This window comes from Haliotis rubra, unplaced genomic scaffold (assembly GCF_003918875.1).
Source record: "Haliotis rubra isolate DU_JTF1 unplaced genomic scaffold, ASM391887v1 Scf51, whole genome shotgun sequence".
Taxonomy (NCBI): Eukaryota; Metazoa; Mollusca; class Gastropoda; order Lepetellida; family Haliotidae; genus Haliotis; species Haliotis rubra.
Genome location: NW_025767202.1, coordinates 489,429 through 513,285, shown reverse-complemented (window position 1 = coordinate 513,285; position 23,857 = coordinate 489,429). Strand labels below are relative to the sequence as shown.

Below are 23,857 nucleotides of genomic sequence, written 5' to 3'. Positions count from 1 at the left end.
TCCCTAGGCAGCAGATCCACAGTTAACACGTCCCTTATTAGCAGATCCACAGTTAACATGTCCCTAGGTAGCATATCCACAATCAACATGTCCCTACGCAGCAGATCCACAGTTAACGTGTCCCTTTTTAGCAGATCCTCAGTTAACATGTCCCTTTTTAGCAGATCCTCAGTTAACATATCCCTATGTAGAAGAGGCACAGTTAATGAATCCTACAGAGAAAAGAGTTTCCTTGTTAGCAGATCAGTGATTCCCAGTGAAGACGTGCCATGTTAACTTTCTGGTCCGTTGTTAACAGATACCTAGTGAACAAATAACCAGTTTTCAAGCACCCAGTTAACAGACGCCTATGTTAACAAGTCCCCCAAAGTTGACAATGGTGGATATTTTGTAATGATGAGGATATTAATTGTTAATTTCTGCAGTGTTTTAATATATGTCATTGTCATTAGTGATATCAAATATGTTATACATAATTGTGGACTTCGGCAATTTGAGGTGATATCTAACCTGATGTTTGATAGGCAGGTAGGGGAGAATGTGGAATGTAGTAATGTAAGGGCCTGGAAAAGGCAATCTAGCTGAACCAGAATTACAATCTACGATAGCACATACGGCTCAGCCACCCGTGTCTGTTATCAGAGACATTGTTAAAATACTGCGGTAAATACTCCCCCACTCCTTTCGACAATCCACGGAATTCCCCGATCTTTAACGAGTGTTGACGATTTTACCGCATATGACCCAGATCCATGCGCACTGCGCGACAGACAAGCAGCGGCCGGACCAGGGGAAACGTCTGTGTATAATTGTGCATGTGTGGGCCGCAGGTGTGTTTCTTACCAAAACGGATCGAAATTCAAACGAAGAACTGTGAACGATAGTAAAAACTATATATTAGCGCTGCATTCATAAGGCCGCCATTGTGCCATGTTCGTGCGGTGGAGAGTCCAGTATTAATTACCGCATACTACAAGCACTCCGAGTGTTGTAGTAAAACCTTTCAAGATGGCCTACGTTGTAGGCGATGTCAACGACAAGTACCGCATAGAACATTGTTTGACAATTCGTGGAAATGATGCTATTATTGTAAATGGTTTTAAGTACCGATCCGGAGGCGCTGGCAATAAAAGTCACCTGTGGCGTTGTATATTGAAGCAATGCGGTGCCTTCTGCAGGACGAACTTAAGTGCCACTTACATTCTGAACTACAAATTTTGTCATGAACATCCCGAGACTGCAGTTCGAAAAAAATCTAAACGAAAGAGGGCGCTTGAAGATGAGAGCGTCGTACCGTGCAAGCTGTTCAAGAATAGTTCCACCTGTGGGGATGAGCAATTTAATCAACAGAAAGATTTCGGCAGAAACTACTCTAGGCCATCAAACTGCCAAAACGCATCTCGCTGTTTCAGTGAAACCACACCCCAAGGCAGCGACCAGGAACACTGTCAGCCCGTAGCACGTGTTAAGTTAGGTGGGTACAGTTATGTACATGTATGTCATATTACTATTTATAAGGGTAACCTTGAGGTTATAGCGTTCGCTCGTCACGCCGACTGTCTCAGTGCGACTCCTAGTCTCACAGTCCCTGAACCACATTATTTTCCCTACAGCCTAGCCTTCCCTGCAGTGCTAAAGCACTAAACGAAGCAAGTCTAGATTTCCCCAGGTTCGGAATCTCTGGTCTCCCTAGGGCTCCTTTTCAATTTAAATGGGCTTGTTTGTTACTATCAAAATTATATATATTCAGAGACTAAGCCTTAGTCTATGCGACTCCCAACACTGGTGCAATATGTGATATATTTCTGGTGCCGTTCGTGGATACGGCATGAAACACAAGTTAACAAAATACGCACATGTATATTTATTACAATGCCCATCGATTTTTATGTTATATAGGCAGTTTAAAGACACTGAGTAAATGATTTTTGTTGTTGTTGTTGGGCTTTGACAGAAGAACGCACATTATCTTCAAATCACTCACTCGTAATTAAATATTTTTGCAAGGTGCACGTTCCGAAGAGGCTAAAAAGGTTGACAAGCATTTAGTAGGGGTGCAATAAATGGGCTAAACTTCAAGGGTGATATACATTGCTGCCTGCATGGGTATTAAGTCAGTGCAAACTTTATGTTTAGGGAAAGTTACAAGTCATACGTTAACTTACGTATTATATGTCCAAATGTAAAGTCGTCATTAAACCAGAGACCATATAACAATTTATTATTTAACTCTTTATTTTAAACAAAGAAACTCGTGCGTGTGTGTGTCCTACCTTGCCATAGTGCAACATGAATTACTTAAAATAAGTATATTGCGTGCAGCTGCTTAGACATACATATGGTCCAGATATAAATTCAGAGAACTTCTAAAACAGCGTGGGGCGGAGAAAAGAAGAGCCGCTTTTTCATGGCCGACATCGGGGAGTAGTATGTTACTGTTTAGTTTAAACAAGATAATATCTTCTTTAAAATCTATCAGTTGCAACTATACAAATTGTTGTGCCATGTTCCGCTTATGTCGTTTTGTTAAATTAGCAAGACGCTAGTCAAGTTCTCAGTTGTCTCCAAAATGTAGAAAATGAGCAATAACCGGTCCCTTTAATCACAACAAAAATGGCGGAGGGTGGAGGAGAGGACTCGGAAAATCCGTTTTCGTTCAAAAAGTTTGTAAAGAAGAAAGATCAAACTTATTCTCTGAGTGATGAAGACAAAGATAAAGATGACACAGAGGACATGTTCCTCCTTCCAGACGTGTCGGCGCTGAAGAAAAAGGGGAAGGCAGCGCTGATTTTTGAAGATGGTAGTTATTCTGGTTATCTCATAACTGATTAGACTATGGCGCTGTCAAAATGACAATCTGGGTTTGTTTCTGATTTGTATGGACGATCATGGGATGTTCATGAACAACTGTCGGTCTCCCTCTTGTCTGAGGTTTTAACGAATTCTCGTCTGGAGGTTGGAGTCGGCAAAACATGATGATAACAGGTCGGGGAGATAAACCACCAAGCTGCACACGATTGCTGACTGTCATGTGTCAAATCGTCAGCACAAACGATAGGAGTGACTATTGAGGGGGAAACAACTATTGTGATAGCGATAGTCCTACCAACTAATGCAATACTATTGCAATAGTTTTATTCTTCTTGAATTGTCTCATTTGAAGTTATTTCCCAAATGAATGTTATAGTTTATATGAAATAAAAACAAGCTGAAGTAGTTTCAGTCTCTTTTAATAACTGACAAGAAACTTGAAACTCAGTCATGCTGTTGATCACTGGATTGTCTGGTCAAGACTCGATTATTTATAGACAGCCGCCAGATAGCTGGAATATTGCTGACTGCGGCGTAAAACTAAACTCACTCACTTGAATCCCAGATCAAGTTTGTTTAAGAGGTAACAGGGGTGCAGGGGTACAGATAAACTGCATATCTGCATAAATTACACACATATTTATGTGAAAACTCAATTCCTATTAAGTCTATTCCATACAAGTATGCTTAAATTTTTTGTAAATACTCAGTAAATGTGATCTTACATGCGTACACACGAAAATATCAAATCTTAGCTAGCCTACCGGTGGATAGATAAAATAACTGCAGTATATTGAGAGGTTCTATTTCTGGACATGAACTTGACAATTTGCAGTCTTTCTTATTGTTTCTCATATTACAGATCAAATATAAATAACAAGCACTAACATTTAATTTTTTAATATATTTTTAAAATTAATGGAAAATGGCAAAATACCCAACTGAGTTTGAGTGAGGTGGGTACAATTTATTTGGTTCCTCAAAGGAAAATTAGGATACCCAAATGAGATGAACAGAAGCGAGTACATAACTCAATGACCCAAAAAGTTATCTGTAGCTCTGGGTGGTGGATAAATCAAAGTGAAAGAATCTGGTATTTCCTGTATTTTGCCCTGCGCATTTATCAACAGAAGTCAATTACTAAACTGTCGATAGTCACACATACTATCGATGAATCAATAGTTTTTCGTTTCTACCATTGATTAATTGCTATCGGAGACTCAACAGTTGCAATCCATCGATAGTGTAATGCATCGTTACAGCCCTAACAAATGACATAATGTTTTTAAACTGTCCCGAGTATAATATGGTGAAAATGCCATGTTTTCTATAGCACTGTTTTCTAAATGGGGAAAAAGGCTTTTGAAATGCTAATGTTGAATTGGATGATTGGTTATTATGTATGGTTGGGGTAGGAGGTTCCACCAATTTTGTTCTGGGCAGGTAGTTGGGGTCATCAGTTGTGTACACATGCACTAGGTGGGATCAGCAATTTTTTACATAAAATTATTAATAAATTATGCTTAAAAATTATGGGGAGGGATGGGGGTGTCATTGATTTTGTACAATGTGATTTATGGCTGGAGGGGGCCACTTACTTTGTACATAGCATTTAGTGGGGCTCATACACATTGTACATGCTTCTCAATAACAATCATCACCCTACCTTGGGGCCATGGGCGCTGTCACAGATAATTAGTGCTTGTTTACCTAGTCATCAGCACCTTTAACTTTCTGCTCTTGCATAATATCTGGTGGTGTGTGTATGATGTGTTGAATGTTTACTTTCTTCTCACTTTCCAGAGCCCCAGGCTGCTCCAACGAAAAAAAGCAGCGATGAAAATCCATTTTCGTTTAAGAAATTTTTATCTGGCCCTCAAACTAGTGCAAGACCTAAGTCAGGAGCATCTCCCAGATCAAGAAATAATGCCCCAGACTTTGCAAGTGATCTCCCAGATTTTGTACAAGATCATTTTCTTGATGAGTCCCAAATAAAGAAGGAGCGAATAGCAAGAAACCCAGATCTTGATCTCCCCGATTTTGCGCTAACTTCCAACATCGAAGAAAATGTAAGTGCCTCTGGTCAGAACAGTGGGGACCTCCCTGATATTGGTGGCAGTGGTATAGAAAACGGAGACCATCATTCGGATAATAGTGATGAGGAGTCGACAAGGAACAGGCCTACCATGCCGTCTAGTATATCTAGTCTTCCAGACTTCTTGTCCGATGGAGCAGTGAACAATACAGAGCTGTTTAATGGTCATAGTGGTGGAGGGACCGAAGCTTCTGTGCATAGTACCCAGAGAGGAGTGCGGGATGTGTCATCCTTGGAGGTTCATGGAGACTTGGAACTGGAGAACAGAAGAGTGAGTCTTCTACAGGTTTCACCAGGGTCTCCCCTTTGGGAGAAGCGGTCCTGTGCTAGTTATAAGAGATGACACAAACAGGGTCAAACCGATCAAACCCACAGGCCTGGGAGATATTTTTCCTGCTTGTCCTGCAAAAGGTCCTCGTAGAATAAGATGCTCAAGTTGCAGGCACAGTAGCTGAAGTATTAAAACTGGTCTGAATATATAGACTCAGATTTTGCATACATTAGCCATTACAAGAAAGACTTGCAAGGTTGTGTGATAGGTCTTGCACAGCATTTTCAGGGCTCGATTTAGTGCTTTGTTACTTGCACTGACTGGTGCAACCCAATATTACAAACTGCATACTAGTTATTAGTCTAACTTGCACCAGGTGTAAGTCAATTTTGAGAAATAAAATAATAAATCTAACATTATAAGCATAAATATGTCAGCTCATTTTCTTCAAAACTTTGAATAGACCCGTGAAGATCCAGGGTATAATAGGTCTGCAGCAACCCATGCTTGCCACAAAAAGGCGACTATGCTTGTCGTAAGAGGCGACTAACGGGATCGGGTGTTCAGACTCGCTGACTTGGTTGACACGTCATCGGTTCCCAATTGTGCAGATCGATGCTCATGTTGTTGATCACTGGATTGTCTGGTCCAGACTCTATTATTTACAGACCGCCGCCATATAGCTGGGATATTGCTGAGTGAGGTGTAAAACTAAATTCACTCACTCACTCACTAAACTTTGAATAGCTATGGCACCAATAGACACCTCTTGACACTATGTTGCAACTGGAATTTGGCTGGTGCAACTAGGTTTTTATCTTAGGTTGCACCTGGAGCAAGTAGGTTAACATCTCTTAAATCGAGCCCTGATTTTGACAATTGAGAGTGAGAGGATGAAAGATAATTTAAACTGTGTGCCAAAAGACTTTGACCATGCATTAATGTCCTACAAGTTGATCAGGTAGGCAGACTCCGTGACTGTGATTGTGTGTTATTGTGTGGATCATTGCTCACAATATACATCACTATGTGGTCACTGCATTGTCTGGTCCAGACTTGATAATATACAAGCAGTCGGCATGTATTTTCAGACCGATATTGCGTTAGTGTTTCTGAACGTGTGGCATCTCTTATATCCAGCTCAGGTTGCTGGCTACCCATGATTATTTGCTTCCGTATGTGTCTCAGAAATTAATTACAACACACACAAGAAGGATTTTGAACCATCATGTAACATACTTCACCAAGGCCAGATATTGAGTACTGCAGTTTTGATTTTAACCCTTCCTTGTCATTGAGATAGATAACAGCTGAATTCATTGCGAAAACCCAATTTTGTTTTGTGAATCAAACTGTCAATTAAGTCTTTAGATGTATTAATGATTTTCATGCATTTGTCATATTTATCTGTGGTGTCATATTGTAAACATTGTCAGAAGTTTTTTGTCAGAATATAAGATTTTTAATTATGCTCTTTCAGTACCAGGAACTTACAATTAACATGTCATTATGATTGTGATTATCAGTTCAATTGGTGCTGTTTATTATTATTATATTATTAAGTTTATTCTCTACCAGTTTAAAAACATATGTGACTAGTGTATGGTTTTCATGAGCACCCCCTTTGTCAATATTCCGTGATTGTTATGATTGTTATGTCTAATCTAGTGTGTATCTTTGAATTATTAAGTATCAACTGAAAGATGAAGCACTTATGTTCTGAAACATAATGAATGCATGTCATATGGTTGATTTCAGTTAAGAGAAGAGAATCAAAAGTTGAAAACAATAGTGGAGGATACCAAAAAGTTAGCTGTGAAAGAATCAGAGAGGTAAGAGTTGTAACACGTGAGATTATTTCCTGACTGCCATCACCTGCCATAATTGGAACATTGCTGAGTGTGGCGTTATGCAATAAACACTCCTGTCTGTACTGTTGTAATATACTGTAAGCCATTAAAAACGCAATTGGTATTTCTTGTCCTGGAACTCACAAAAGTTCTTTTGAAGATTTTTGCCTGCGATACAGAGAATGTAGGGATAAAAGGCTGTTATTCTGGCCCATTTCGAGTTCGAGTCCCGGAGCATTCCTCTCACATGAACTTTGATACTTAAAACTGAACCTTTGACATTTCTCGTAAACACAACCACATTCATGAAACACGTTGTGCACATGCATTACCTGCACCCAGGCCCTGTAAAAGCACAAGGAATTGTGGAACTCAATCACTTTGAGAAAATGCCACACTTGACACAAGACGAAAGGAATCAGGTTATCGGTATGTTCAGCCAAGGTGCTTCAGATGTGATGATTGCCAGGCACTTTAATGTGCATCCACAACGTTTTCGGGCTACCGGAAGTGTTGCTGATCGTCCGCGACCTGGTACACCACCTGTGATAACAGCTCGACAAAACCGCAATATCCGAGTTTCACACTTGCGAAATTGGTTCCAAACAGCTGATGAGGATGCAAGGAGGACAATTGGGACAAGTCAACGTCATTTCAGCGCCCAAAAGATGCAAGGACGCCTTGCTGCCTTCAACATCCGGTGTCGTCACCCGTACTGTGGTCCAACCTTATTGCATTGCCACAGACTTGCCAGACAGCGATGGGCAGCAAATGGGGCCAATCTTGGCAACAGGACATGGCCAGATGTCATTTTGTCAGCTGTTCCTGAGAAATGTGTGTCTTTCAATGCCCGAAAGACTGCGAGCATGTCTTGAAGCGCACGGTGGACACACACGATATTGACTGCACGTCACACCTCCTGTGTTTGATGCCGTTGTTGCGTCACTGATGTTGTTGTTGACTGGACATTTGCAGATGAAATTATTCACAGATGTTCACTTAAAACATATCTGCCCGTTAGGTTTATATATGTTGAAATTGGTGTGAGTAAAGGATGAATGTCAAATTGCGTTTTTAATGGCTTACAGTATATATCTGGCTGCCAGTTGTCCCCACGGTGTCGTGGTACAATTAAACCGTCCTCCCCACGGTGTCGTGGTACAATTTAACCGTCCTCCCCACAGTGTCGTGGTACAATTTAACCGTCCTCCCCACAGTGTCATGGTACAATTTAACCGTCCTCCCCACAGTGTCGTGGTTACAACTTAACCGTCCTCCCCACGGTGTCGTGGTACAATTTAACCGTCCTCCCCACAGTGTCGTGGTTACAACTTAACCGTCCTCCCCACAGTGTCGTGGTACAATTTTACCGTCCCTCCCCACGGTGTCGTGGTACAATTGGTCCTCCCCACAATAATTTAATCGTCCTCCCCACGGTGTCGTGGTACAATTTAACCGTCCTCCCCACAGTGTCGTGGGTACAATTTAACCGTCCTCCCCACAGTGTCTTGGTACAATTTAACCGTCCTCCCCACAGTGTCGTGGTACAATTTAACCGTCCTCCCCACAGTGTCGTGGTACAATTAAACCGTCCTCCCCACGGTGTCTTGGTGCAATTTAACCGTCCTCCCCACAGTGTCGTGGTACAATTTAACCATCCTCCCCACAGTGTCTTGGTACAATTTAACCGTCCTCCCCACTGTGTCGTGGTACAATTTAACCGTCCTCCCCATGGTGTCTTGGAACAATTTAACCATCCTCCCCACAGTGTCGTGGTACAACTTAACCTTCCTCCCCATAGTGTCGTGGTACAATGTAACCATCCTCCCCACAGTGTCATGGTACAATGTAACCGTCCTCCCCACAGTGTCATGGAATAATGTAACCGTCCTCCCCAGAGTGTCATGGTATAATGTAACTGTCCTCCCCAGAGAGTCATGGTATAATTTAACCGTCCTCCCCAGAGTGTCATGGTATAATGTAACCGTCCTCCCCAGAGTGTCATGGTATAATGTAACCGTCCTCCCCGGAGAGTCATGGTATAATGTAACAGTCCTCCCCAGAGTGTCATGGTGTATATATATATATAACCGTCCTCCCCAGAGAGTCATGGTATAATGTAACTGTCCTCCCCAGAGTGTCATGGTATATATTATATATTATAACCGTCCTCCCCGGAGTGTCATGGTATAATGTAACCATCCTCCCCAGAGTGTCATGGTATATATATATATATATATATATATATATAACTTCCCCGAGTGTCATGGTATATATGTAACTGTCCTCCTCAGAGCGTCATGGTATATATGTAACTGTCCTCCTCAGAGCGTCACTGTATATATGTAACTGTCCTCCCCAGAGTGTCATAGTATATGTGTAACCATCCTCCCCAGAGGGTCATGGTATATATGTTACTGTCCTCCTCAGAGCGTCACTGTATATATGTAACTGTCCTTCCCAGAGCGTCATGATATATATGTAACTGTCCTCAGAGCGTCATGATATATATGTAACTGTCCTCCTCAGAGCGTCATGGTATATATGTAACTGTCCTCCCCAGAGTGTCATGATATATATGTAACTGTCCTCCTCAGAGCGTCATGATATATATGTAACTGTCCTCCTCAGAGCGTCATGGTATATATGTAACTGTCCTCCTCAGAGCGTCATGGTATATATGTAACTGTCCTCCCTAGAGTGTCATGATATATATGTAACTGTCCTCCTCAGATGCGTCATGATATATATGTAACTGTCCTCCTCAGAGCCATGGTATATATGCGTCACTGTATATATGTAACTGTCCTCCCAGAGCGTCATGATATATATGTAACTGTCCTCCTCAGAGCGTCATGATATATATGTAACTGTCCTCCTCAGAGCGTCATGGTATATATGTAACTGTCCTCCCCAGTGTCATGATATATATGTAACTGTCCTCCTCAGAGCGTCATGATATATATGTAACTGTCCTCCTCAGAGCGTCATGGTATATATGTAACTGTCCTCCCCAGAGCGTCATGGTATATATGTAACTGTCCTCCCAGAGCGTCATGGTATATATGTAACTGTCCTAACTGTCCTCCCCAGAGTGTCATGATATATATGTAACTGTCCTCCCCCAGATGCGTCATGGTCATATATGTAACTGTCCTCCCAGAGTGTCATGGTATATATGTCCCCAGAGCATCATGGTATAATGTAACTGTCCTCCCAGAGTGTCATGGTATATATGTAACTGTCCTCCCCAGAGCGTCATGGTATATATGTAACTGTCCTCCCTAGAGTGTTGCGGTATAATGTAACTACCTTCCTCAGAGCGTCATGGTATATATGTAACTGTCCTCCCCAGAGTGTTGCGGTATAATGTAACTATCTTCCTCAGAGCGTCATGGTATATATGTAACTGTCCTCCCCAGAACATCATGGTATATATGTAACTGTCCTCCCCAGAGCATCATGGTATATATGTAACTGTCCTCCACAGAGCGTCATGGTATATATGTAACTGTCCTCCCCAGAACATCATGGTATATATGTAACTGTCCTCCCAGAGTGTCATGGTATATATGTAACTGTGTCATGGTATATATGTAACTGTCCTCCCCAGAGTGTCATGGTATATATGTAACTGTCCTCCCCAGAGTGTCATGGTATATATGTAACTGTCCTCCCCAGAGTGTCATGGTATATATGTAACTGTCCTCCCCAGAGCATCATGGTATATATGTAACTGTCCTCCCCAGAGTGTCATGGTATATATGTAACTGTCCCTCCATGGTATATATGTAACTGTCCTCCCAGAGTGTCATGGTATATATGTAACTGTCCTCCCCAGAGTGTCATGGTATATATGTAACTGTCCTCCCAGAGCATCATGGTATATGTAACTGTCCTCCCAGAGTGTCATGGTATATATGTAACTGTCCTCCCGTCATGGTATATATGTAACTGTCATGGTATGTATGTAATGTAACTGTCCTCCCAGAGTGTCATGGTATATATGTAACTGTCCTAAGTGTAATATATGTCTTCCTCAGAGCGTCATGGTATATATGTAACTGTCCTCCCCAGAACATCATGGTATATATGTACCTGTCCTCCCCAGAGTGTCATGGTATATATGTAACTGTCCTCCCCAGAGCGTCATGGTATATATGTAACTGTCCTCCCCAGAACATCATGGTATATATGTAACTGTCCTCCCTAGAGTGTCGCGGTATAGTGTAACTATCTTCCCCAGAGTGTCTGAGCTGCTGAAACAGATGGAGAGGCAGCAGAAGAAGGAGGCTGAGGAGACGGCGGTGATGGAGCGAGCCGTGCAGCAGGTGGAGGCCAACCTCGTCACTACAACGGTTAGTTGGACTTCATAGGGATGCCAACGAGTCTGGATAACCAGATGGGGATTGAGGGGCAACACCACAGTGAGCTGGGACATCTGAGAACATCATTGGGTCTCAGAGTAATATCATTCGGAGTTGACTAACTACACTAGAAATCAGAGGAGCTTTCCTGATGTGTAACTTGGCCCCAACATTTTGGTGTTTCTTCATGTATTCAATGAAAGTAGATAACCCTAGAACAAGTATTTCACTTCTAAGAAAGAGTAATCCCAAATACGACGTAGGCTACCTTTGACCACTTTATAAAAGGCATTCTGGTTATCAGTATGTCGACAGAGGTTGTCTGAATATTCGTTGTTTATTTCAGCAAAGAGCAGTAAAGGCTGAAAACACAGTAGCAAAGTTACGACAAGAAGTGAAGACATTGCAGGTGTGTATTACCTACAGCTGCTGTGTGGGGCAGTAGGGGCTGTGGGGTAGCCTAATGGTTAAAGCGTTGGCTCGTCACGGCGAAGACCCGGGTTCGAATCCCCACATGGGTACAATGTGTGAAGCCCATTTCTGGTGTTCCCCGCCGTGCTGTTGCTGGAATATTGCTAAAAGCGGCGTAAAACCAAACTCAGTCAGTCAGTCAGTGTGGGGCAGTAGATTGTATGTGATCTTACACTGGCTGGCCGGCTGCTGTAGCCATTATAGATAGCTGCTGTGTGGGGCAGTAGATTGTATGTGATCTTACACTGGCTTGCCGTCTGCTGTAGCCATTATAGATAGCTGCTGTGTGGGGCAGTAGATTGTATGTGATCTTACACTGGCTTGCCGTCTGCTGTAGCCATTATAGATAGCTGCTGTGTGGGGCAGTAGATTGTATGTGATCTTATACTGGCTTGCCGCCTGCTGTAGCCATTATAGATAGCTGCTGTGTGGGGCAGTAGATTGTATGTGATCTTACACTGGCTTGCCGCCTGCTGTAGCCATTACAGATAGCTGCTGTGTGGGGCAGTAGATTGTATGTGATCTTACACTGGCTTGCCGTCTGCTGTAGCCATTACAGATAGCTGCTGTGTGGGGCAGTAGATTGTATGTGATCTTACACTGGCTTGCCGTCTGCTGTAGCCATTATAGATAGCTGCTGTGTGGGGCAGTAGATTGTATGTGATCTTACACTGGCTGGCCGTCTGCTGTAGCCATTATAGATAGCTGCTGTGTGGGGCAGTAGATTGTATGTGATCTTACACTGGCTTGCCGTCTACTGTAGCCATTATAGATAGCTGCTGTGTGGGGCAGTAGATTGTATGTGATCTTACACTGGCTTGCCGTCTGCTGTAGCCATTATAGATAGCTGCTGTGTGGGGCAGTAGATTGTATGTGATCTTACACTGGCTTGCCGTCTGCTGTAGCCATTATAGATAGCTGCTGTGTGGGGCAGTAGATTGTATGTGATCTTATACTGGCTTGCCGCCTGCTGTAGCCATTATAGATAGCTGCTGTGTGGGGCAGTAGATTGTATGTGATCTTACACTGGCTTGCGCCGCCTGCTGTAGCCATTACAGATAGCTGCTGTGTGGGGCAGTAGATTGTATGTGATCTTACACTGGCTTGCCGTCTGCTGTAGCCATTACAGATAGCTGCTGTGTGGGGCAGTAGATTGTATGTGATCTTACACTGGCTTGCCGTCTGCTGTAGCCATTATAGATAGCTGCTGTGTGGGGCAGTAGGTTGTATGTGATCTTATACTGGCTTGCCGCCTGCTGTAGCCATTATAGATAGCTGCTGTGTGGGGCAGTAGATTGTATGTGATCTTATACTGGCTTGCCGCCTGCTGTAGCCATTATAGATAGCTGCTGTGTGGGGCAGTAGATTGTATGTGATCTTACACTGGCTGGCCGTCTGCTGTAGCCATCATAGATAGCTGCTGTGTGGGGCAGTAGATTGTATGTAATCTTACACTGGCTGGCCGTCTGCTGTAGCCATTATAGATAGCTGCTGTGTGGGGCAGTAGATTGTATGTGATCTCACACTGGCTGGCCGTCTGCTGTAGCCAGAGTTTTTACCAGATTTGAATCTTAGCTGAAATGGAACTTCAACCACTGCATATTATTTTGTCTGTGTTATGAAGAATGTCCCCATGACTTGTGCCCTACACAGTGTCTACAAACATTGGTTGGAGAGTTCTATTGAAATGAGCTCGGATTGTCCTTCATATTTTGTTCCAGGGTATACATTGACAATCTTTTATATTACTGTAATATTACAGAACAAGATATCAGCTCTTCAGACTGACAGGGACTCTTCTAACGCTGAAGATGGTTTGTCTGCTATCCTGGAGAGAACTAAGTACTCTTCCGACCAGCTGGCGTCTGCTGCCGACACAGGAGAACAGGCCATCAAGTGAGTCCAAGTCACGGTCTTTGTCATTCCTCTCTACTCTGGACCCGTCCTGATGATGAGCGCAAACCTCACTGGTATAGGCACAGTCTGTAGCTAGTCTGGCTTGAAAAAATGATAAAGTATGCAAAAGAAATGGGAAAGTCCTTTATTTATCTCTGTAACTTCTTTGAGGGCAGGGCGGTGGGGTAGCCTAATGGTTAAAGCGTTGGCTCGTCACGCCGAAGACCCGGGTTCGAATCCCCACATGGGCACAATGTGTGAAGCCCACCTCTGGTGTCACCCGCCGTGATGTTGCTGGAATATTGCTAAAAGCGGCGTAAAACCAAACTCAGTCAGTCAGTCAGTCTTTGAGGGCAACAGTACCTCATGCTTGTTGTAGGAGCAGGCCAATTATTGGACTGGGTGGCCAGGTTCCACAGCGGTGTGTCTTCACACCTTGGTATGTTGATCATGATGTCAAGCACTGGTTTGCCTGGCCAGGACTGGCGGTAGTGATGTGACTTTACTTTACTGTAGTTTTTCTTATCCTGACTCATGATCTTTTGCTTATCTCCCTTTCCTATGCGAATGGTAGTGGAACACTTGAATCCTTTGAAGTTCCAGAAGCGGACGTAAAAAAACCCTCACCTACGAGTTACCTCCCTTTTCCCGCGTAAACAGTCATGTGACCAGCCTTACTTGTCACTCTCTCTCTTTTCGCCCAAGCGGATGGTTGGGCGAGCACTGGAGTCCCGTATACGGCATTATATTCTTTTTTTCAGATCCTGTTCTTTGAAATTACGCTGTGTATGGATTTGGCTATATTTACTTTGTATTATATGAAAGAAAATTGAATTTCTTTTTGGTATTTGTGTCATATTTCATTGTAATGTAACTTGTTTACATTTCATGAAATCTTGCAGTGTTTGCAGGCACAGGTTATCCGCGGCTGATCCTCACCCCCAATGCCCTACGTGCATCTAACCATGTTCTTCCAGCTTGCGTTGTACATATTGTGTTGATTTATCAAATGTACAATTAAATCAATATTTGTCTTATATCTATAGACGTGCCATGGATTGGGTGAGGAAGTCATCACAAGTCACGGCTGATAAATCTGGAGATCAGTCTGCTAACCGTATGTTGCTTGCTACTGCAGTAATTCATAATACTTGTGCTATGTCGAGTACGATGCAGGGGCGGTCGTCTGGTACGGGGGCGAAGAAGAGATCGGCTACAACGGAGTGGACACCGGCTCTAAGTAAGAAGAAGACTTCATCTTCATCTACGTCGCAGAGGAGAACATCTGTAGCCAGTTCGGAGACTAAATCTACGCGGCCTAGTAAGTCAACACGTCAGAAATCCTTCAACGAACAGATTATATTTTATGAACCTCCGTTACTTCTGCCTGAAGTACCTACCAGATCGGCGACTCAATTGACTTCCACGACTACTAGATCGTCTCCTGCAACTGCTACAGCAGGCCAGCTGTTTGACGACCAACCACCAACTTCTCAACGGAGTGAAGTTGAAGCACACAACTCATCAGTGTTCGCGAACGCTTCATCTACATCGCAGCAGCTTCAATCAATGCAGAACTTTGATCTGGGTGAATTCATGAGGCAATTCATCAACCAGATGATGGCCATGATGGAACGTAGGTTCGAGGAAAAGGCGAAGGCTCGACGGAACCTCTCATCTGCTGACAACGTGAGCAAACCCTCGGACCTGCACGAACCCTCGGACCTGCACGAACCTACTCCTCATAGATCTACGTCACATGACTACGTTGGCGAACGTACACCTTTGCGAAGGTCTCCACAGTCTGACGACAGAGGTTCGCGAAGGGAGGACTCACAAGATAGACGTTCGCGAAGGAAGGAATCTAGAGATTCCTTCGCGGAAGGTTGATGCAAGAGATGGAGGTTCGAGAAGGGATGACTATAGGGATACAGGTTCGCAGAAGGATGATTCACAGAGGCATAGTTCTACGGACCGAGATATATCTGATGAACAAGCCGACTTCGTCTTCCCGGATTCAGAGGTTACAGCTTGGATAGTCAATGGATTGAACTTGGAGTCTCCTTCTAAGGATGTGGATGAAGTCTTCACATATAAGATGTGCAACGACGACTTTGACTCGGTGACTATCCCTCCGATTGAACCTATATCCAAGGTACCTTCTAACCTACGCACAGCTTTTGAGAAAGCTGCAGACATCTACAAGGTTCGAGAACTCTCAGATATACAGGCAGATAACAGCAACGCAGACATCTACAGGGTTCGCAAACCCTAGAGTTAATGAACCCTTAAATCAACAGGCAGGAAGATGACGGTGACTCTATTACCATGTGGCTGAATAAAATGAAGCAATGATTAAAAGATCAACAACAGTTTACAGCCTGCACAACTCTACAACCTGCACAACTCTACAACCTGCACGAACCTTACACCTGTAGTAGGTTCAGTTTTGGACGACAACCTACTTGATGAGAGGAATTCCTTCATCTACACGGATGCGGAGGTTTTATCCTGGGTAGCAGATGGCCTGCAGATATTGTCGTCCACTCACTCACTCCAACCCAACAGAGACGTACTGCATATACGCTGATGACTTCGACTCCAATATGATATCACCTATGAAGCCGATAACTCAAGCACTGTAGAACCTCAAGGCGAGGTAAAGGGCTTAAGGTTAACAACGCCTTCAAGAACCCTTGAACGGACGTGCAGATGATATTATTAACACTCGTCACTCAGCGTGGGGGTTAGGATTTTATATCCTATCAACTAGATTCAACATCGGTATTTCTTTAAGATCCATACAGACATACGTCTCGACAGCCCCCTTCGTCATGCTGACTTATATTAGCCACAATGGAAATACGTGATTAATATCACTGAACAAGATTTTATACTTGGAGCAACCCTTATTCAAGAGGTTTATATGAGCGGCGTAGAACTATGCGCGCTTTTACTCAACCAACTATTGCACCAGATTTTATGGAGGCCAAGTTGCTACAACACCAGTGACGTCATGCTTGGAAGCTGATTGGTCCACATCAGACAACGCCTCCTACTGACAGAGCAGGCGCCAGCAAGTTTACTAACAAACCCGTTGTACGGGGGAATACTTCACCGGCAGCCTTGGAAACAGTATACAACTACGGCCTGTTATCATCATGGGAATCTAATAGATGTCTAGCCTTGACAGCAGGATAAACAATGTTTATCTTGGAAATTGTCGCTGATAAAAGTGGGTATGAGTACCTGTCCCGTGCGATACGGGGGCCAGCCTTGCTATAAATAGACAACACTTCGATGTATGCTGATCAACACAGATCGCCTGCGTATATAAGGGGAAGAATGATGTATCATTACTGCAATCAGAGGTTAGCACTTCCAATGGAACGTCCTACCGTTTTGAATATCGTCGGCTCTATGATTATTCATACGAATAACCAAGCCTATCGGCACTTATCTGCAGCATCGAGGTCTACACAGTGCCAGTTATCTGGACAACGGCATACAGGTTCTTCAAAGTGCCAATCAACTCAGACAGCAGCTGAACTTCACAATTTAGTTGCTCATGCAACTAGGATGGCTAGTGAACCGGATGAAGTTGGAGTTAGAATCAAACAAGATCTTCAATTGCTGGGAATAAGAATTATCACAACACTGAATCGAATTGTGGTCCCAGAAGATCGTTGGGTCAAGATACAAGCCATGATTCCACAAGCAGTCATCTCTCCGTACACACTACGAACATGGCAATGTCTAATTTGTCTGCTAACCTCGGCACAGGACTTGACTCGCACAGGAAGGTTACAGCTAAGGCCGCTGCAACGGTCCCTGACAAAACATCTGGACAGCGTCGACCCTATGTTACTGCCAGACAATCTCAAGAGGTACCTACTTTGGTGGACTCCCAGGTCGAACGTCTGCGGAGGGATCTATTTACCGGCCGGCCTTTGAGTCGGCCTTCGACACACATCTCAACGTAGATGCATCGATACAAGGCTGGGGTGCACATGTCAACAATCAAGTTGCGTCAGGGAGGTGGTCCAAAACAGAGCAGCATCTTCACATCAATCTGCTGGAGATGAAAGCCGTGATCAACGCCTTACAACTATGGTCGAGCTCGCTGAGCAACAGAATACTGATGGTCCACACGGACAACTCTACAGTGGTATTCTACATAAACCGGCAAGGTTCTACAAGGTCTCCAAGCCTTCTACAGCTCACATTCTAGTGATGTTCGACATCACGGAGGAAGCAAACATCTGGATAAAGGCGTGTCACATTCCGTGCTTGCAGACACTCTCTCCCAACCACTGCACCCGTCACCTACGGAATGGATGCTCCATCCAGAAGCATTCCGGCTCATCATAAGGGAAACGGGATCCCCATGCATAGACCTGTTTGCCACGAGGTTCAACAAACAACTACAGACTTTGTCTCACCAGTTCCAGATCCTCAAGCCTGGGCAACAGATGCACTGAGCATATCATGGGAAGGACTAAACGCTTACGCGTTTCCACCCCCGATATTACTACCGAAAGTACTGTTGAAGATCAAGCAGACACAGGCGCTACAACTGACTTTGGTCGTGCCCTATTGGCCAGTGAGAGTATGGTTCCTAGACCTAATAGAGGATCTCGGAAGTCCAACAATCAAGTTACCAGATTGGCCGAACCTACTCATACATCCACACACCAAGCAAGTCCACGGGAACCCAGTACTGTTCCAGCTACACGTGTGGACCATATCAAAAAACATGTTTGAAGAAAAGAGGATACTCCGCCAGAGCAGTCAAGACAGTAACTCTAGCGTTACGCAGATCCACTTGTAACCTGTATGATGACAAGTGGCTGAAGTTTGAAACTTATGCAAGGCGGAAAGGCTTCATTGCTATGAAAGCTACTCATCCTCAAGTGGCGGAATACCTATGTCATCTTAGACATACTAGACATCTGAAAGGTTCGACATTATCCACATATCTGGCTGCCATCAGTACAGTGATCACCATGAAGACAGGCATCAAGTTGACGAAAGTACCAGAATTACCTTCACCTAATTTTCAAGGTCATGGAGACACTCTGAAGATTTCAGCATGTTACTGACTGACTGACTGAGTTTGGTTTTATGCCGCTTTTAGCAATATTCCAGCAACATCACGCCGGGGGACACCACAAATGGGCTTCACACATTGTACCCATGTGGGGATTCGAACCCGGGTCTTTGGCGTGACGAGCCAACGCTTTAACCACTAGGCTACCCTACCGCCCCTCAGCATGTTAAGCTGCATGTTAAGCTTGTCAGCGAGATGCCTCAAGAACCGTTCACTGGATTTTCTTCATATTGAACATCAAGCTTCATCGAGGGAAGGCGCAGGGCCCAGTCGATTTTGGTGACCTTCCCTTAATTTTCAAGGTCACGGCAACACTTTAAAGATTTCAGCATGTTAACCTGCATGTAAAGATTGTCAGCGAGATATCTCAAGAACCATTCACTGGACTTTCTTCATATTTGACACCAAGCTTCATCTGGAGAAGGTGAAAGGCCCAGTCGATTTTGGTGACCTTCACTTAATTTTCAAGGTCACGGCAACACTTTGAAGACTTCAGCATGTTAACCTGCATGTAAAGATTTTCAGCAAGATATCTCAAGAACAGTTCACTGGATTTTCTTCATAGATTTTCAAGACTTCCCTTGAATGTTTTTCAATAAACAATTTCTTTATTACTATTTTTGCATATTTCATACACTAAGACATTCATGTCAAGGTCAAAGTGAGTCTTGAAAATATTTGTGCGTTTGAACAACTACAGAGCAAGATATCAAGAGAGGTTGACTGGTCATGTTTTTGTTTACAGTTAACTTCATCTTAAATTACGACCTTCACTTTCATTGCTTTTTAAGTTTGATTTGATAATTTGCGGCGGAGGATTATGTGACCTTAGTGACAATGCTTGTTCAAGTAAAATTGATATTTTATACTTATCCTGACTCATGAGGTCGAGCCCTCCCAACCTCCCCACTGGAAACACTTCGGATTTCACAGTAGATCCAAAATCAGGAGAGAGTGACAAGTAAGGCTGGTCACATGACTGTTTACACGGGAAAAGGGAGGTAACTCGTGGGTGAGTGTATTTTTCACGTCCGCTTAGGGAACTTCAAAGGATTCAAGTGTTCCACTACCATTCGCGTAGGAAAGGGAGATAAGCAAAAGATCATGAGCCAGGATAAGTATACATTCGTAACTACTTGCCTCTTTCTATGACCTACAAGAAGACTCGTACCCCTATTGTACGCCATTATTGCCAAGAATTATGGCAAACCAATTAAATCGCGTGTAGTAAAATGCATTTCGAAGCATGAAAATGGCGGCACCGTTGAACTTTGAAACTTCGCTAAACTATGCAAAGCACAATTTAAACATATACTTTGAGCTAAAGGATCAGAAACTTTAAACACTGAAACATATTTACAAAGGGAATGGCTCTATTGCTGTTTTGACCACGGGATATAGGATATTCTATGAGCCATGTTTGGAAATTCAGAGTTATCTTTCCTTCGTTTGCGGTTAGAGAGAGCCCAGTTGTAAACATGGCCACGAGATGGGGAGGGGGGCATCCGGCTTGCTGGAATGACACGAGTAGTTACGAATGGATAAGTATAAAATATCAATTTCTCTTGAAAAATTACATTTTCGAACAACAAACACGTTGAATATTTGAGCATGTTTGTGTTTGTGTATTTACATAAAGTATTTCTACTTTCAGACAACTCATGACGGGAGTAGACAAGCTCCGCCTCTTGTCCCAAGTCCTAGCGTCCATCGACAAGATAACAGATGTCCCCGATGAAGAGAATGCTGAGTCAGCGCAGTCCTCCCACAACACATGACGTCACGCAGCGTGCCAACACACACGCTGGTTGACGTTGAGATATAATGCACAACATTGTCAAGGGTAGCTGTTTCCTTTCCTCATTGCAATGCTGGGGTAGCCCAATGGGTGTGGTGCTCAATGATCAGTCCTGGGTTCAACTCCCTTCATGGGTACATGCTGTGATATTGCTTGAAATGTTGGTTATAGTAACTGTACTTGGTGTTGTGCTTATTGTAGCTTAACATCTTTAGTACAGTGAAAAGTGTTTTAAAGAATGTCGGGGAATTTTTTCAACCAGTGTCAAAAGTGTTTGCCTTTATCCTGAACCTGGCTTTTTTTAGAGTGGTATTTTATGAACTATAATTAGCTGAATTTCCAAGCATAACCTACAGCAAATATGATAGTGAGCTGTAACTATGCATTATTACCATCAACTGGTTCCACAATATTGCTGATTGTGCATATTTTGGTGGAGGAGAGGGTGAGTCAATAAATTGAGAGATGTGGAACTGTCTCATGTATTGTCATTAAAGCTTGAAACTGATGGATACCAGCTACTGGGACAATACAAAACCTCATGCCCCCCTTTAATTGATAAATTTCTGTTGTTGTTGAATACCTCTCTGGTTTTAAGTTTGCTTGTCATAGATCTCAGGTTCAGGTCCCGAGAAGGGCACATCGTTTAACATTGTTCAAGGTGCTACTTCCATTATTTGGCTAGTAGGATACTGCAAGCAGCATATCACACTCTCAGTAGACGGTGGATCATTTGGTGCCGTATTTACCATATTAGGCGCCTGATCCAGTAGAAACCCCACCAACAACTATGTGTGAAAATGTCTGAAGTAAATGTCGGTACTGAATTCTAAATTGGAATAAAGTCATGATATTATATTGTAAACTAATCTTATATCTCTGTGGAGGTTATTTGCATTTCACTGACAATACCATGTAACCAAAAGGAGGCTGTAATGTTTAGTTTTTGCATTGTATCAAATATTAGAATGCCTATCAGTTTAAGAAAATAGTAAAATCGTAGTTTTACACCAATTTGTATGCCAAGAGCTGTTTGTTTAGAACCTAGATGAATGCTATGAGGACCTGCTATGTTCCTGTGCTGTAGTATGGAAGCATGTGTAGTATTTATGATGTTGTATGTGGAGCATTTTAATGACAAAGTTCAAGAATTAGCTTGAAAACATGATGTGAGTGCAGCAGAAGAGTGGTGCCAGGTGATACACACCAGTGTGCTTGATTTACCAGTGCTTTGTATCAAATGTGCAATGTTTTATAATGTGTATATGATAATGACATAGTAATTGCCTAGTGTATAATTACCTAGTGTATAATTACCTGTTGTATAATCGCTCAAGAATGCCTTCATTCTTTAATGTTGTATCATCCAGTATTACCTGTATATTATTTTATGTATGTTTGATGAATGCTGATGGTGTATGATATAATACAGACCTAAACTCACTGCCCTTTTAACCCAGCCAAGGTGGTCCAGGGCCCCACTTTCCACAAAGTAATCATAGCACTTCATCAGTAATAACCCCATGTTTTGACATAGGTGTATGATCTGGGTGCGATCCACTATTTACAATCTGCACCGGTGAATTTTAAAAATGGCTGATGCAGGTTGACCCAGAGCAGCTAACAATAAATCCTCCAACATCTTATAGCTGTCATTGTGTCTGACTGACTGACTGAGTTTGGTTTTACGCCGCTTTTAGCAATATTCCAGCAACATCACGGCGGGGGACACAAGAAATGGGCTTCACACATTGTACCCATTGTGGGGAATCGAACCCAGGTCTTCGGCGTGACGAGCCAACGCTTTAACCATTAGGCTACCCCACCGCCCCTGTCATTGTGTTTTGGTTGGGAAGTAAATGACTGGAAATAACAAGGCTTGTGTACTCATAAATCAGTTGCGTAGCAATAATCATATAATTGAGATTTATAAATAAAGGCAATGCAAAATTGAAACAAAATCATTCATAATTATCATCATGGGGTCTGGTTCTGTTGAATGTATCTGATACTGAGTATTGTTGGGAAAATTGCTAAACAAGTATTTATGTTAGGTTTTAGAACCAGTGACATTATTTTATGGTGCAATAATAATTTTGATGGTGCAGCCAAACCTTTAAACTAGGTTGCACTTGGTGCAGGTATTGAAAGAAGGAAGATAACACACCCTGATGATAGTCATATCGCTATGATGTCTTTGTGGACCAGGTTCCAGATACCATGGATGACTGTTGGCTGGTTGGTTGGGTGGATGTTAACTGTATGTGATAATATCAAATGTTTTAGATCACCGCAAATTGGGAACAAAACTGTCAAGAAATTTGTCCCCCCCAGAACCTGTAGTGAACTCATTAGGAGTAGCTTCAGGTCTCAGGACCAAGCTTTGTTTCTGTACATGCAAGGCCGTGGCTGACTTTATTGATATAATTAGAGAGGCAAGAATGGATGAAATCAAAACTTACCTTGTAAATTGATGTTACACCCTTATTCTGCAGACATAGAAGTTTAAGTAGCAGTGAGTACGCCACACTACACGTACAGTGTTCCTGATTGCCTAGTTCAATGCTAATAATGACGATCACTGGATTGTATGGTCAAGACTCTTTTTTTTACTATACAGTAGAACACGGATATAACGAACTCCAAGGGACCAAGAAATTTAGTTCGCTATATCCGGTGTTTGTTATTCACATTTGACCGCCATCTTGGATTGTAGAGATGTAGAGACACGTTATATGCTGAGGCTACAAATCTTTATTCTTGTACATGTATATTGACATAACATTAAAATTCTGAATTGATCATTCACAGACATTAGCTAGAACATGTTTAACAATCTCAACAATATGTTGATTCGCCGCCATCAAGGTTGATGTATACCGCTAAGTGGCTGAGCTGACACTGAGCTGACACTGAGTGAGTTCGCTAATCACGTCGTTAATTGGGCTTGGGGGTAGTAAATCAGTTCGCTATAGCCGTTAATTCGCTACTCACGAGTTCGTTATTCGCGTACAATTCTAATGATATCATAAAGGATTGTTGACGGGACTTTTAAATTTCGCTATATCCGTTTGTACGCTATATCCGTGTTCGCTATATCCGTGTTCTACTGTATTTCGATTATTATTTTTGGAAAGGAATCTATATTCTTAGGCTCTCGGGTTTCTCATGTCTGTCCTGGGCAAGAA

General features: G+C 42.9%; 1 protein-coding gene across 2 annotated transcripts; it reads left to right on the top strand.

The window, feature by feature from the left end:
* The first annotated feature begins 748 nt into the window (after positions 1-748).
* On the top strand, positions 749-21,658 carry LOC124292142 (endosome-associated-trafficking regulator 1-like). 2 transcript variants are annotated; one of them, XM_046729191.1, is made up of 7 exons: positions 749-1,474; positions 4,615-5,177; positions 6,936-7,009; positions 11,274-11,385; positions 11,741-11,803; positions 13,628-13,761; positions 20,526-21,658. In XM_046729191.1, the coding sequence occupies exons 1-7, from the start codon at positions 1,009-1,011 to the stop codon at positions 20,647-20,649; spliced, it is 1,536 nt and encodes a 511-aa protein (XP_046585147.1). In that variant the 5' UTR covers positions 749-1,008; the 3' UTR covers positions 20,650-21,658. The 2 variants fall into 2 exon arrangements, with proteins under 2 accessions (XP_046585147.1, XP_046585148.1); XM_046729192.1 differs by lacking the exon at positions 749-1,474 and adding an exon at positions 2,590-2,800.
* Positions 21,659-23,857: the final 2,199 nt, after the last annotated feature.

Bases quoted from the DNA above. Each gene is read 5' to 3' on its own strand.
- LOC124292142 (XM_046729191.1), top strand. From the start codon at position 1,009: ATGGCCTACGTTGTAGGCGATGTCAACGACAAGTACCGCATAGAACAT. The intron at 11,386-11,740 runs GTTAGTTGGACT...TGTTTATTTCAG, and splicing joins CCAACCTCGTCACTACAACG to CAAAGAGCAGTAAAGGCTGA. The intron at 13,762-20,525 runs GTGAGTCCAAGT...TTCTACTTTCAG, and splicing joins ACAGGAGAACAGGCCATCAA to ACAACTCATGACGGGAGTAG.